Source organism: Pseudorasbora parva, chromosome 20, assembly GCF_024679245.1.
Source record: "Pseudorasbora parva isolate DD20220531a chromosome 20, ASM2467924v1, whole genome shotgun sequence".
Lineage (NCBI taxonomy): Eukaryota > Metazoa > Chordata > Actinopteri > Cypriniformes > Gobionidae > Pseudorasbora > Pseudorasbora parva.
This window is the reverse complement of record NC_090191.1, coordinates 14,378,239-14,394,853: the sequence shown is the minus strand read 5'-3', so window position 1 is coordinate 14,394,853 and position 16,615 is coordinate 14,378,239. Positions and strand designations below refer to the sequence as shown.

Below are 16,615 nucleotides of genomic sequence, written 5' to 3'. Positions count from 1 at the left end.
CATCTAAAATTGGAGAAGTCCCAAAAGGTTCACAGCTCTCTTGCCAGTGTGTAGCTGTGCTGAAAAAGGATGTGCTTATTCATCCAAATTCTCCATTACCTGTCCCACAATACACACTTCTACCATATTATTGTGTCCCTGGCAGCTGGGATGAACTCCCGCACATGCAAAGTCTGGAGGTGACACCTGAAAAGTCAGGGATCATTGAGGAGGAAACGGGATCATTCCAAAATCCCACTCTAGGTTAACATGCGTCGCCTGCGGCTTTTTTACAGCAAGCAAGTTCTATGAAGCTGGGCATGTGAGATCAGACTCTAATGCAAAGATGCATAGAGGAGTGGAATTAGGGCCAGAGGTTCTTCAGTGCCATGCTGAGACCTTTGCATTAATGTTCTTCCATGTAGTCTCATCATCTACCCCATTGCTACACACCTAGTTAGTCCAAATGGCAAAACAGTGGAGCCAAAAGAAGAACGTCCCTATGTGGCCTAGAAGAAGTTAAACACCTTGACATGAAAGACATTGGAGAAGCATTACGCATTGAGATTGTTGGCGACCAAGTAGTCCATGTCCAGGGTCAGCTGATGGTCAACTGGATTAGCTTGGTGTGATCTGGTGACAGATGCAAAATAAAAATGACTTAACTGTGGAAAGAGTACAGGGAGATGAGCAGCTGATCTAATAAATCAAGAATTCTACTTTAGTACATACATTCATGTTTTTGTCACATGCCTGTCCTGTCTTGTGTGCACATGTGGGTTTTGTCAGTATGGCCTTGTGCTTCTGTCATTGTCTGATCCCTCCCCCTTGTTATCTGATTAGTGTTGATTTCTCCCACCTGTTCCCTCTTGATTTCTTCCCTTTATAAGCTCCTTGTGTTTGTAAGTCTGTGTTGGATCCTTGTGTAATGTCTGCGTCTTCCGTCCTCCCCGTGATTCTGTTGGTTTGTTTAAGTTTATATTTTATTAGTCTATTATGTGTTTTTCCCCCTCGTGGGTTGTTGATTTGAGTTTTATGTAGTGATGGCCAAATGAAGCGTTTCAAAGCATTATTGCTTTCTGATACAATTGTGTCGAAAATGGTTCGTTACTCGAAGCTTCATTCAGATAGAAATTGCAGCACCATCTCCTGGTGAAGTAAATGTAATGCAACAAAGCTGACAACCATAAAATGCAAGTAGGGTTATGTTCACGCCCCGTTTATACCGGGTTTACCGAGGCGATCGAAGCTGAAACAGTGTTAGTGCTGTGAAGCTCATTTATGTAGGTACATTTTACAGATACTGAGGAATTTCATGTGTTCACCTTGATAATAAAACATTAATGATGTGTGCGTGTATAATTATTTCTTTAGACAAGGACAGAAGATCAGACCAGCTTTAAAAAGCTGGAAACCATCACAGAAATTCTATTGGTTTCTATTAAAATACCAATAGGAACCGTTGGCTTTTACAATTTAAACCACTACAGATTTTTTTTTTCTTTGTGTGTGGGACATATTCCATTAGGATGTGATGCCCCCACCAATAAACCCAACACATATCAGAAGAGACCCGCAGAGACCACAATAATTCCCATTACAACCAATAAAATTCCCATGAAAACCATTAAATGCAATAGAATTTCAGTAAAAGAGTTGTTTATTTATTTTTGTGTTATTTTATTTATTTATATATTTTTTAGCATGGCAGTATCATACAGAAATACAGCCGGCAGGTTTCAAACCTGTCAACACTGATTGGGCTGTGATAGCAGTCAGGTGGTTCACTTCAGGAGTGAAGCAGTTTGTTTGCTTCAGAAGGCATTTTCACGTGACTAGTGACGTAATGATGCAAGCTCCGAAGCAGAGGTTCATTTCAAGGACCGTTCGAGTTTGAAGCAAGCTTCGGAGCATCGGTGTCAGACGTAACATCACTAGTTTTATGTTTTGTTTTTGTAAATAAATCATCTTTCTCCTGCACATGAGTCCTCGCACCATTTTCCCTTGTTTGTGACGTGACAGAAGGATTCAACCTGACAGAAGGATCCAACCGTAGAGGACTCAGCAAGAGGATTGTTTATCTTTGTTTGTTTGCTCTTTGAACTATGGAGCTAACCAGGCACGTACAGGTGATGCGGCAGGTGAACTCTAAATACATCCGCCAGCAGGGGGCGGGTGTAAGAGAGTTCGCCTGCCAATTCCTTATTGAGGTGCATCACCTGTACCTCAATGAGACAGAGAAGGCAGAGGTGTTTAACCTCTGCCTGGACATGCCTCTCAGCCCCATGGAGGTTGAGAGAATGGGAACCCCGGACTTTTGGGAGTTTGTGGAACAGCTGGACTCCAGTCCCTCTAGGACCAGGGGCTGGATAGCTCTGGTGGTTCCTGTTCCAGTGGCCCCAGTTCCAGTGGCCCAAGCTCAGGTGGTCTCTGTTCCGGTGGACGCTGCTGGGCAGGAGATGCCTCCCAGGCGCCCTGCTCTCACCGCGCCTCCCCGGCGTCCAGCTCTCACCGCGCCTCCCAGGCGTCCAGCTCTCACCGCGCCTCCCAGGCGTCCAGCTCTCACCGCGCCTCCCAGGCGTCCAGCTCTCACCGCGCCTCCCAGGCGTCCAGCTCTCACCGCGCCTCCCAGGCGTCCAGCTCTCACCGCGCCTCCCAGGCGTCCTGCTCTCCGTGCGCCGCCGAGGCGTCCTGCTCTCCGTGCGCCCCTGAGGCGTCCTGCTCTCCGTGCGCCCCTGAGGCGTCCTGCTCTCCGTGCGCCGCTGAGGCGTCCTGCTCTCCGTGCGCCCCTGAGGCGTCTTGCTCTCCGTGCGCCGCTGAGGCGTCCTGCTCTCCGTGCGCCGCTGAGGCGTCCTGCTCTCCGTGCGCCGCTGAGGCGTCCTGCTCTCCGTGCGCCGCTGAGGCGTCCTGCTCTCCGTGCGCCGCTGAGGCGTCCTGCTCTCCGTGCGCCGCTGAGGCGTCCTGCTCTCCGTGCGCCGCTGAGGCGTCCTGCTCTCCGTGCGCCGCTGAGGCGTCCTGCTCTCCGTGCGCCGCTGAGGCGTCCTGCTCTCCGTGCGCCGCTGAGGCGTCCTGCTCTCCGTGCGCCGCTGAGGCGCCCTGCTCTCCGTGCGCCGCTGAGGCGCCCTGCTCTCCGTGCGCCGCCCCGGCGCACTGGCCTGCCCGCGCAAAACCAGCACCCTGCTCTGACCACGCCGCCCTGGGTGCCTGAACTTTGTGGGCCACCATGGCCTCCTGAAAATTGTTTTCCCTATTCCCTCCTTGTTGACCCTTCCCTTGTTTGTTCCTTCCTTCTCTGTTTCCCCTGTTCCTCCCGTCCCGCCCTGGTCTGTCCCTCCCGCCCTGGTCTGTCCCTCCCGTCCCGCCCTGGTCTGTCCCGCCCTGGTCTGTCCCGCCCGTGCCCCCCTGGTCAGTCCCTCCCGTGCCCCCCTGGTCAGTCCCGCCCGTGCCCCCCTGGTCAGTCCCGCCCGTGCCCCCCCTGGTCTGTCCCTCCCGTCCCACCCTGGTCTGTCCCGCCCGTCCCGCCCTGGTCTGTCCCGCCCGTCCCTAGTGGAGCGTCTGGTAGCTGCTCCTTAAGGAGGGGGTAATGTCACATGCCTGTCCTGTCTTGTGTGCACATGTGGGTTTTGTCAGTATGGCCTTGTGCTTCTGTCATTGTCTGATCCCTCCCCCTTGTTATCTGATTAGTGTTGATTTCTCCCACCTGTTCCCTCTTGATTTCTTCCCTTTATAAGCTCCTTGTGTTTGTCAGTCTGTGTTGGATCCTTGTGTAATGTCTGCGTCTTCCGTCCTCCCCGTGATTCTGTTGGTTTGTTTAAGTTTATATTTTATTAGTCTATTATGTGTTTTTCCCCCTCGTGGGTTGTTGATTTGAGTTTTATGTTTTGTTTTTGTAAATAAATCATCTTTCTCCTGCACATGAGTCCTCGCACCATTTTCCCTTGTTTGTGACGTGACAGTTTTGCTAGGGAGAAAATAGGCAAGAAAAAGTGACTGACCAATGAGGTTTTTTATTCACTCTTCTATAGTTATGCATGTTGTATGTTTCTATAGTAATGTTTGCACACAAAAAAAATCAGTTAGCTTCTAAGCCACAGTTCAATAAATTGTTCACTGTTGTAGACTGGGATTTTGTTGATAACTTTTTGCCACTTTATTTAGATGACGCTTTATGATATATGTTATACCGATCTTTATTTACGAACAATGAAAATGTATTGTTGCAACATACGTATCCAAAATTGGAAAGTTGACAAGTCAGTCAGGTCAATGTGTCAAAATCTGAAGGATATTGCAGATCATAAAACAATTATGTTTCAATTGTTTAAAATATTTTCCCCCTTCAACATTAAATTCCAAACATCAAAAATGTATTATACTGAGACTTAGATGAAAGGCATGATCTGTCCGTAGTTGCGGGACGCATGATTGGACATTAATTTCTACATGGTGGACCTCGGCAGGCTGGAGTCAGCCAACCAACAGTCGCTTATCTATATACTTCTAGTAGGTTCATCTAAGACTGCTACATTGCAAATCGAAGACTGTGATCTTCAGGAAACCATAAAACTGGTATGTACATTGGAAGCATAATCCGTAATTTAAACAGTTCATATTCTGAGGCTTGCTTGGGATCTTCCTAGCCCCAACCAAAGAAAACAAGTGACTTTTTGAGCGCCTTTTATCACATGAGGTAGTGTTCTTTTATTGTCTGAGATTTAAGGTTTTTTTTTTATTAACATTTACATTTCAGCATTACTGTACTATAGCATTCATTATTTTTCATGTAACCTAATAATCTAAAATATGCAATACTATAGGTCAACAGAAGAAGACTACGGCAGTTAAAACAAATACGAAAAGGACTCAAAGAAACCAGAGTGTAGCCACTGCTGATTGAAAGGAAAGATGTGGATATCTTTTTGAGGGAATGTGAAAAGTCATTCACCCCATCTATACATTTCTGTTATAAAGTGATGCTTATATTGTACCGTTGCAACAGAAATATAATTGTTTCCAGAGGTTGCTTTTCCTGTATCTGCTGAGGAAGATGACAACGACAAAGATTGTCATCTCAGGGTATTTGCGTCACTTCAAATCTTTACATTTGTTTTATGTAGGCCTGTATGTGACATACTTGACACAATTTGCTGGATTTTACAACCGTGGGTATTAGGGATGTCACGATTTTTGAATATTCGATTATTTGATTTAATTATAGAACATTGAACAGGTTTTGGGATTGTTATATATATATATATATATATATATATATATATATATATATATATATATATATATATATATATATATATATATATATATATATATATATATATATAAATTGTGCTGATGCAGTGGTGACATGTTCATACACTGCTGGCTCACTCTTGCTCGTATCCAAGGTAAATAATCAACACTATCATCCCTTACATCTGTTTTATTGAGCTAAATACACCGTCATCTGCACAGTTACTTTTCTTCCTGAACAAGTGCACCCAAGTCTGTGTTGCTTTTACATTAAAGCAAATCGTGGCACAGTTTGAGTGCAACCAAACTCATACCACCTCCAGGTAGTCTCGGGTTCGGGACCTCAATCAATACTCCATTCGAATGACACAAATGGCTGTTCGTTCTTAACGACGCGATATGCTATATTGATGCGCTTATAATTCACTTCGTTCATCCGTCTCACCATCAAGTTCAGTGGAACAGATGAAGGCCACCATGCACGCTATGTGCTATCGGCTTTCATCATGCACTTTGAGGTTTTACTTGCTCCAATAAAAAAGGCTCCTGTATGGTCTGCTGACAAACTGCAAAATGTCACCTCATTTTTTTCATCATATAGTACCCATGTAAATGTCTGCTTCTAATACGTTAGAAATAGAAATTTTCTTTAATTTAGGCTGATGATTTGAAGCTACCGCCAGTTTTTGCGGTCTCTTCGTTGTACTGGTTGTTATTAAGCAACAGTGCTCACACCATCCAAAAAGTTAAGAGAAACCGAAAAGCATAACAATTATGATGTTCATGCAACTGAATCACGGACAACATTTCGGTGAAATTTCTGCACATATCCATCATTTCATCATTACTTTTAATCTATGTAACACCAAACCTTCTACCAGTTCCTTTCAGATGAAACGTGTTCTCCTTCCCACCTTTCCTGTCATGTCATCCTCTATTCCCTCACCCATTACTGATCTCTGGCTGTGAATACTACAATGGACAACCCTACTCGGGTAACCCCATTGCTTAAAAACCCACATTAATCATGCCAAATGTAGACAGTTACAGGCCTGTTTTCTCTCCTACCATTCATAGTGAAAACACTTGAATGAGTTTGTTTTCAACCAGGTTTCATCTTTCCTCCCACAGAACAACCAGCTGGATATTAACCAATCTGGTTATTTAAGAATAGCCATTCAACCGAGACTGCACTATTGTTGGTCACTGAAGCTCAACGGTTTGCTACAGCTGATTCGAATTCATCAGTTCTCGTCCTCCTGGATTTATCTGCTGCTTTTGACACTGTGAATTACCGGATTCTTCTTTCCACCCCCAGTGGGGCATTACAGGAACTCCACTCCATTGGTTTGAATCCCAACTCACAGGTAGGTCTTACAGGGTTGCCTGGAGAGGGGAGGTATCCAAAACACATCAACTGACCACTGGGGTTCCTCTGGGTTCAGTTCTTGGACCCCTCTTCTTATACACATACACTACATCACTAGGACCCATCATACAATTACATGAATTATCTTACCATTGCTGTGCTGGTGACACACAACTCTATCTTTCATTTGAACCAGATGATCCCACAGTAGCTGCATGAATCTCAAGCTGCCTGGCGGACATCTCGGCATTGATGAAAGAACATCACCTGCAGCTCAACCTGGCAAAGACTGAGCTTCTCGTCTTCCCTGCCAATCGGTCGACTTCACCATTTAGCTAGGTCTAGGTAATCATTAATTACCCCATCAAGATCAGCTAGAAATCTTGGAGTAATCTTTGATGAACAGCTGACTCTCAAAGACCACATTGCAAAAAAAGTTTGGTCATGCAGGTTTGCGCTCTACAACATCAGGAAGATCAGGCCTTTCCTAATTGCAACACTTTTTCTCATCCAGGCCCTGGTAATTTCTAGGCTTAACTACTGCAGTGTTCTTCTGGCTGGACATCCATCTTGCACAATCAAGCCTCTACAAATGATCCAGAATGCTGAAGCAAATCAAATGTCTTTGATCTCTCTGCACTGACATTTTAACAATATAAAGCGGGTAGAAAATTGGCAGTTACACTTTATCCCTTTCGAAACTGAAGATAAATAGGTCTTTGCTTTCTTACACACACATATTTACAGTAAAATTCTAAAATAATGTGCTATCTTCAAAGTGCAAAGTATTAGTTTTTCAGACAAAAAAGTGGATTTCAATAAATTAGAGTTATTGACAATTACTGTGTTTGGTAAGTTTGTAACTAGAATTTAAATAGACAAAAATTAAGAAACTGGGATACATTTACTGATTTTTATTTAGAAATACTCTTGTAACACTTCGAAAAAATGAAATATAATACATATATACACATCATTTTAGTGAGTTCACTCAGAGGACTTTTTTTATACATGCACACACCACATGCTAAGATGTATGAAATTAAGTCTCTCAAGAATCTTCCCAATTGCCTCTTCTGCAGTGTATTCCAATCACCATATATATTTTTATTATTTTATGCAATCCAAAACAATCTAACCTGTCACTCGCAATTCTTCTCTGTTCAAATGCTTCTTCTAAGCTGTATATTGCTGTAAAGCACATGACTACTGTCAGGAGTAATTTTGATAGTGCAAATGGTTAAATAGTTATGATAACATGAATACAGATTGATTCGATGTGTTGGCGATGACATACTCGGTTTGAACTGATTGATGTTTACTTTTATGTGAATCTCTTTCACACTGATCTCATCCAAACAGCTTTTATCCAGAGACTGTTCATGTGATGCAAACACTTTAATATACAGCACTTTATACAATCCAGATTCAAAGTAGCTTTACAGCGATAACAGGAAAGTGATGCAGGTATAAGGCTTCTCTCCGGTGTGAATTCTCATGTTTTTTAAGGTTTCCTTTTTGAGTAAAGCCCTTTCCACACTGTTGGCAGGTGAACCAGCTCTCTCCAGTGTGAAGTCTCATGTGCCTGTTAAGGGATCCTTTTTGAGTGAAATTATTTCCACACAGTTGGCAGGTGAAAGGGTTCTTTCCATTGTGAATTCCCATGTGGATTTTAAGGTTTCCTTTTTGAGAAAAGCTCTTTCCACACAGTTGGCAGGTGAAAGGCTTCTCTCCAGTGTGAATTCTCATGTGGGCTTCATGGGATTTTTTATATGTGAAACTCTGCCCACACTGAGTGCATGTGTAAGGTTTTTCTCCAGTATGAAGTCTCATGTGGATTTTAAGGTTTCCTTTTTCAGGGAAACTTTTTCCACACTGATGACATTCAAAACAGTTCTCTCTTGAGTGAATCTTCATGTGGTTTTTAAAGTGTACTTTGCGTGTAAATCTCTTGTCACACTGATCACATCTGAATGGCTTTTCTCCATTATGACTGTTCATGTGGTACTTTAGGTTTAGTGCTACTGTGAAACTCTTTCCACACAGTCTGCATGGGTAAGGCTTATCTCCATTGTGAATTCTCATGTGTTTTTTAAGGTTTCCTTTTTGAGCAAAACCCTTTCCACACTGTTGGCAGGTGAACCAGCTCTTTCCAGTGTGAAGTCTCATGTGCCTGTTAAGGGTTCCTTTTTGAGTGAAGCTCTTTCCACACTGTTGGCAGGTATAAGAGCTCTCTCCACTGTGAATTCCAATATGAATTTTAAGGTTTCCTTTTTGATAAAAGCTCTTTCCACACTGTTGGCAGGTGAAAGGACTCTCTCCAGTATGACTTCTCATATGGGTGTCAAGGGATCTTTTATATGTAAAACTTTTTTCGCACTGAAGGCATGTGTATGGCTTCTCTCCAGTGTGATGTCTCATGTGGATTTTAAGGTTTCCTTTTTGAGTGAACCTCTTTCCACATTGTTGGCAAGTGAAATAACTTCCTCTTTCTGTCTTCCGAGCTGTTTTTCGTGAGGAAGTCTTTTCAGTTTGAGAGCAACCAAATGATTTTTCTTCATTTATTAAAGCATTATGTTTCTGATACTGATCTTTTTCTTCCATTTCATTCAGGACTTCACCCTCCTCTTTCAGTGGCATCAGGTCTAAGGCAAAAACAGACAGATAAAAGTCAACCCAAGTTAGTGGTCACAAAGCAACAGACATCAAACCATTTCAATATGTAAAGCATCAAAACCAATAACATGTATGTTAGAAGCCATAACTGCTACTGTAAAATGTGTTTCCTGTAATCTCACAACCTCTTCTCAATATTGTCAAATCTTTGCTCTCTAGGACACATCCCAAAAACTTCAAAACGGGCTTATCAAATCACTTTTCCAAAAAGCCTACATGTCTAGCTACTATCTTGTAGTCAATAGGATGTTCAAAGTAGTGATGTCCGGTTCGCGAACGAATCGTTCTTTTTAACCGAATCTTTTTAGTGAACCGGTCAAACCAGTTCACCATATCAGACTGAATCGTTCTAAACGGTTAATAAGTTACTATAGTTATTAACATTCTGACATGAGTGACAGTCCTTCCAACTTGAAATAAACTAATTTATCTTGAATTTTGTGGTGTAACTCCAACAGTTCACTGAAATGAGACATGTTTTGCTTAGAACTGATGAGAGCTGATACTGAGCATGCGCGTGTAACCGAACAAGCAGCGGCTCTCGGATCCCGGATCAGCAGAACAGAATCGAAAACCGTTTCTTTCAGACACGTTCGATACTGAGAACCGATGAGCTGAGTATGCGTGTCATTTGTTTAGAGGAACGAAATGCAGGTTAAGTGTATAAAATGAATCATGTTTGGAAACATCATCACATAAAGCTGTCTTATCACTGTATTATTTTAAAGTTTGGCAACACAATGGATTGTAAAATGGTCAAACTAAACATTTATTTGTTTTATTAATAATGCACAATATTTTCAGGAATAGCTTTTTTCTTATTTAATTTAAATAGATTAATTAAAGTCGATACACATTTTAAAATGTAATCAAAACAGTAGGTTCGATATCAGACATATTCAGCTTGCAGCAGTTCGCAGCTCAGCACACACACACACTGATACAGCAGTTCTCAACTCGAGTCAGGAACGGGTTGCAGCGGTTATCGGATCGCCAGTACAGAATCGAGAACCGTTTCTATCGGACATGTTCGATCTTTCGGACACGTTCGATTCTGAGAACCGGTGAGCTGAGATACTGAGCATGCGTGATAGCGTTGTCTTAAACCAAACTGTTTCTTGAACTGAGTTGTTTCGGACAGCTGTTTCTCTTGGTCAACTAATGCTGATAATATGAGCACGGGTGAAACGAGGATATGTGTAAATTTATGTTATGTCAATGTAAGTTTATTTAATCTGTGTAAAACATAAGTGTTTGCACGTCAGTATTGATTGCTTTTGCAAAACATGAATGAAAAAACATATCCAAGATGATGATGATGACAATAATAATTATTACTATACTAAGATTTGATTACAAATACTTTATGTGAATGTGTTTGAATGTATTTTCATCCGCCGGTATGATAGAAATGACGTCATTACGTAAGGACGTTGAAGAACCGATGATCCATTTTTTTTAACCGGTTCATTGAAACGAACTGTCCGAAAGAACCGGTTCGCGGAAAAGAACTAAATTTCCCATCACTAGTTCAAAGTGGACCATCAAAATTAAGTGTAACACAAACACACATTATATAGGCGTAAGGCGTAATGGATTTTACCTTGTACAAACTGTACATTCTATCCTCCTACACTTCCTCTGCCCCTAAACCTACCCATCACAGGAAACATTCTGCCTTTTTAAATAAAATAAAAAAGATAATTTAGTATGTTTATGAATCAATTTACATTAATGGGACTGCCTCAAACACCATTGTTTCCTTCTTCATATTCCTCCTTCTTGTGCTGTTAGCAGAATAACTACTTAAATGATAAATAATCACTACATTAACACATTTGGAAACTGGAAAAATGCAACTATGCAGAAGTGAAGATTTGGGTGCCTCCTGAACACTTTCCATATATGCCGTGTATCTCCCTTTATCACTTTAGTATATCTTTTGTAATGTTTTAGCCTGGTCGCTATTCACTGCCATTATAGGAAGGAGCGCGTGCAGGACTATTTTTTTATTTCTGCTTTTGAGGTCCGAAAAAGATAGGGCCAAAACTGGTACTGCAGGTGTATCCCCTCTCTCCCTCCACCCTGACTCAAGGTTGCCAGATAGGCTGCAAGTTAGGATCCAGCACTGCAGCTGTTGTAACTAGAGCAGAGCTGGCAACCCGGATGCCGAAACTACTGACTTTGTAATTGGTTGATAGGTGGAGGGTGGAACTTCAGGCCAAAACACAACATGTCAACATCAACATCAGTTGAGGGCTGCAACAACAACTTTTAAATGACAATATCCTGGCCGGCTACTGTTGTCAGTGATATAAGTATTTGATATTAACATGATTTCTTAATGTCTAGTAACATATCAGGGCCATTTTATGATTAATTGAAATACATTTCTTACATATAGTTCCTTTAAGGAAAACTTTCCTTTAACTGAGGAAAAATTACACTCATTCACTGCTATAGGAGGAGAAGAACTGGCTAAACTTGTAAAATCATCAAAATCAACAACATGTATGCTTGACCCTATACCGACTAGGCTATTAAAAGAGATACTTCCAGAGGTCATAGATCCTCTGCTTAATATCATTAATTCATCTTTGACATTAGGATATGTACCGAAAACTTTTAAGTTGGCTATAATTAAACCACTTATTAAAAAAACGCAACTTGATCCTAAAGAATTAGTCAATTACAGGCCAATCTCGAATCTACCGTTTCTATCAAAAATACTAGAAAAGGCTGTGTCTTCACAATTATGTTCCTTCTTAGAAAGAAATGGTATATGTGAGGATTTCCAGTCAGGATTTAGACCGTATCATAGCACTGAGACTGCTCTAATTAGAGTTACAAATGATTTACTCCTATCATCTGATCGTGGTTGTATCTCTCTATTAGTGTTACTCGATCTTAGCGCTGCATTTGATACTATCGATCACAATATTCTTCTGAATAGAATCGAAAATTATGTTGGCATTAGTGGAACTGCTTTGGCATGGTTTAAATCGTACTTATCTGACCGTTATCAGTTTGTAGCAGTAAATGAAGAGATGTCACACCAATCACAAGTTCAGTATGGGTACCGCAAGGCTCAGTGTTAGGACCGTTGCTTTTCACCCTGTATATGCTACCACTGGGAGATATCATTAGGAAACATGGCGTTAGCTTTCATTGTTATGCTGACGATACTCAGCTCTATATTTCCTCACGCCCTGACGAAACCTACCAATTCACAAGATTAACGGAATGCATAGCTGATATAAAAAATTGGATGAATAGTAATTTCCTGCAACTTAATTCAGATAAAACTGAATTTTTAATTATTGGACAGAAAAGTTCCACAAGTAGTAACCGAGAATACTGTCTAACACTTGATGACTGCTCTGTCAAGCCCTCGTCGTCAGTGAGGAACCTGGGTGTGCTCTTTGATACCAATCTTTCATTTGAAAGCCACGTTTCTAGCATCTGTAAAACCGCATTTTATCATCTTAAAAATATATCTAAATTACGGCACATGCTTTCAATGCAAAATGCTGAACAGTTAGTACATGCGTTCATGAGCTCAAGGCTAGATTATTGTAATGCTCTACTGGGTGGTTGCCCTGCTCGCTTAATAAACAAACTCCAGCTAGTCCAAAATGCAGCAGCTAGAGTTCTTACTAGAACCAGGAAGTATGATCATATTAGTCCAGTTCTGTCAACATTGCACTGGCTCCCTATTAAACATCGCATACATTTTAAAATCTTGCTTATTACTTACAAAGCACTAAATAGCTTAGCTCCCCGGTACTTAAGCGAGCTCTTAACGCATTATACTCCATCACGTCTATTGCGGTCTCAAAACTCTGGCCAGTTGATAATACCTAGAATATCTAAATCAACTGCAGGCGGTCGATCATTTTCCTATTTAGCTCCTAAACTGTGGAATAGTCTTCCTAGCATTGTTCGGGAAGCAGACACACTCTGTCAGTTTAAATCTAGACTAAAAACACATCTCTTTACTATGGCATACACATAGAACATTTGTAACTTTTTATTATTCAATTCAATTGACTGATTGTTAGGCTGCATTAACTAGGTCAGCCGGAACCGGGAACACTTCCCATAACACCTGATGTACTCGTTACATCATAAAAAGAGTGGCATCTACGCTAATGTTGTCTCTCTGTTTATCCCGAGGTTTATCCCGGATCTGGGCCCTGTCCGGATCGGATGGTGGACCTGCCTGGACATGACCAGCTCATCCTGGAGTGTCTGCTGAGCCGTGTCAAATGGTGTCTCCTCCGAATTTGCCTCACTGGCACGACATGCTCAAAACCCGTCTTCGGCGCAATAATTCCGATCTTTCATGTATTCATACTCTTGTGTAATCGACGCACCATCCCATCATTTATTTCCAAATAAATCTGTCTCTTCCGTGATACCCTGAAATTTTGAATATTCCAATCTAATATGATTTCTGACCTGTAAGGTTGCCAGAATAATAATCTTACACGGTGTGTTAATAGGCCAGAGGAGAACTGGCACCCCGACTGAGTCTGGTTTCTCCCAAGGTTTATTTTTCTCCATCACGCCCTGATGGAGTTTTGGTTCCTTGCCACTGTCGCCTTTGGCTTGGCTTGCTCAGTTGGGGACACTAAAAATATGATTAAAGTTATTCAACTTATTATACAAATAAAATGTATGAATTAGGTCTTATTTAATTCTATAAACTTAAATACTGATCTGCCAACATTGTTGCTATATGATAAATTAAACTAAGCTGATAACATCACTGTTTTCTCCAGTACGACTGTACAGCCAAATCTAATTTTGTCGCAATATTATCCTGTTTGACACTGTGAAGCTGCTTTGACACAATCGTGATTGTAAAAGCGCTATATAAATAAAGTTGATTGATTGATTGATTGATTTAAGGTTGGTTGTGTTTTCCCCCAATATTTTTTTGTCCGCAGTGCTTTCTGTCAGTCATAATGACACATTTGGACTTTTTGTCAATATCATTGTACGTAAAATGCGACCAAATATTGAGCCTCTTCCTTCTAACGTTACCTAGCATGTCGTCTGCGCTTGTCGCTCGTCTTTGCTACTGTCTATGGGTGTACTATTTTGTTCTTGCTCCATGTAGTTCCGTGTTGCTGCCACAAGATGGTTAAGGAGACCTGTACTTGAGCAGCAGCACAAATTCATTCAGAACATTTTGAAGGCGTAACAGCTGAATGATGAAAAAGTAGAGACAATTGTAGACATAAATTGTAGAAAAAAATAGTTTTAGTTACATACTGTTGCATAATTACGTGAAATAAATGTATGGTTTTAAAAATTTCCGGTTCAAAAGTAGATATTAGGTAGAGTCAAAGACTAGTTACTTTGTGAAAAAAGTATGCTAAAAGTACCGGTATGACCTTCTGGTGAAATGAAGTGTGCATACGATGGACACTTTACTGTCCCATGAGGACAAGGGAGAGGATTTGTGAAAGACAATGAAGCAACGTAACTGATGCTGGTAGGTCACATAATAATGACAACATGGCAAATATAGTACGTCCAGAATACATTCATACTACACACAGTCATACTAAATGGAACATACTTTTTGAGCAGAAGTAAATACTAAGTCAAAATAAGTGCCTACTCAAGAGAGTATGCAATTTTTGTCTTGGATGCCTGAAATAGGCAAATATGGCTGCCACGTGAACAGACCTTCCTTGAAAGGAACCTTGATACAGCGTTAATAATTATTAACACTATATCAACGTCACAACATAAATGTATAAATGTCACAACAACAGAATCCCAGCCTCAAGCAACTCGCTCCATATCAAATCAAACCATTTTGATTAGTACACATGGCATGCTTCAGAAATATCAATATTTTAAATTGTTGTTCATCTTTGAGAATGAAACCAACCTGTTTGTTCCTCAGTTTCTTCTTTTTTAACTTTGAATGCTCCTTCAATCTTCATGTCTTCACTCTCTTCTTTAATAACCGGCATCTTTTTCTGTTAGGACACTGTCGTGTTTAAAATGACAATAATTAGCAGGAAAATGTCATCTCTGGGTGCATCTCAATCAGCTCCCTAGGTCAGTAGTCAGGGCACTGATCAGGGAGTCATTCACAGGGAATAGCCTTTTAAATCCAAATTGTACCGCCAATCCTTCTGGGCTTTGACAAAACTTAAACAAGTTTTTGTATGTGAAGCCCCACAAGACCCATATGTAAATAATATGCGGAATGCAGCATTTTGGTTACATTTTCGCTCATAAGTTCATGAAACATGCTCTGATCAAGCAAAAAAATTATACATTATTATAGTAAATTCTCACAATTCACAAGTTCACACATATAATTTATAGAGAGTAAATTGAATTGCGTATTTGGCGTGTTGTCTGGGGGGAGGGATTCGAGCTCAAAATTTCGCCTGAACCCAGAGTACACTCCGTGTAATGGTTAGAACTAAAATTGTGGAGAAGGGGTAGTGTAGGGATGCTAATAAACTGTCAACAAATTTAAGTTAGACTGCTGTGTATATATACCACTCTTATTGTTGATTAGCTGAGTTCTCTCCACATCTGTCATTTATCTGAACGTGCTTCCTCCCGAACCTTGTTAATAAAACATCTGTCACTTAAATCTAAACATATTCTTCATGGAGCTAAAACAATCAAAACTCCACGGGCGCAAATGAGGCTAACTAAGAAAAATGTAGCTCTTTTTTGCTCATAATTTTGTGAAACATGCACAGGTTGTAGAAAATGGCACCACTATTTACAGTGGATGCACCAATTGAACTGAGTTCAAAATCAACAATCATTTCCAAAATGAGATATTCTCAGGTATTTCTATTGGGACTTCTGCGGTGGTACTTGGTTTGTTTTGACCGCAGGAACTGGGCTCTAAATGAAGTTCCAGGTAAATACTTCCTTCTCAAAATGGCCCTGCTCGCAAGGTAGTATTTTTTCAGGAACTTTTAGGGGTGGGACTCGGACGCCGAACATGCCAATTGGTTGAGTTCAGGCAGCATTTTATTTCGACTTAAAAGTCTGTTGCAGTGCGTGCAGTAAGAGTTGTTTTCTTTTTGAATCAACAATGAAGAAAAAAAAAACAGACCTGTTAACGATGTTCAGGCTTTATTAAGCTTATGTGGAGGACGAAATCCAGCAAGAATTAAAAAGCCACCAACATCATCTGACTAATTTTCATGGTACTTTAGACCACGACGAAAACGCCAATTGTCTGGCAACAGCCAATTGTCAGGCAACAGCAAAAATTGCAAATTGTCTGGCAACAGCAGGTCTGGGGGAAAAAGTTCCTGGGACAAATTGTTCCAGGTAATTTCAGTGGAA

General features: G+C 41.0%; 1 protein-coding gene across 4 annotated transcripts in view; it reads right to left on the bottom strand.

Moving 5' to 3' along the window:
• Positions 1-7,576: 7,576 nt before the first annotated feature.
• Positions 7,577-16,615, bottom strand: part of LOC137049696 (gastrula zinc finger protein XlCGF57.1-like) — a 41,257-nt gene continuing 32,218 nt past the window's right edge. For all 4 annotated transcript variants that reach the window (XM_067428311.1, XM_067428308.1, XM_067428310.1 and 1 more), the window contains 2 exons: positions 15,180-15,281; positions 7,577-9,240 (listed from right to left, as the gene is read on the bottom strand). In XM_067428311.1, the coding sequence (XP_067284412.1) occupies positions 8,024-9,240; positions 15,180-15,264 (1,302 nt within the window). In that variant the 5' untranslated portion in view covers positions 15,265-15,281 and the 3' untranslated portion in view covers positions 7,577-8,023. The remainder of the gene's footprint in view (positions 9,241-15,179; positions 15,282-16,615) is intronic.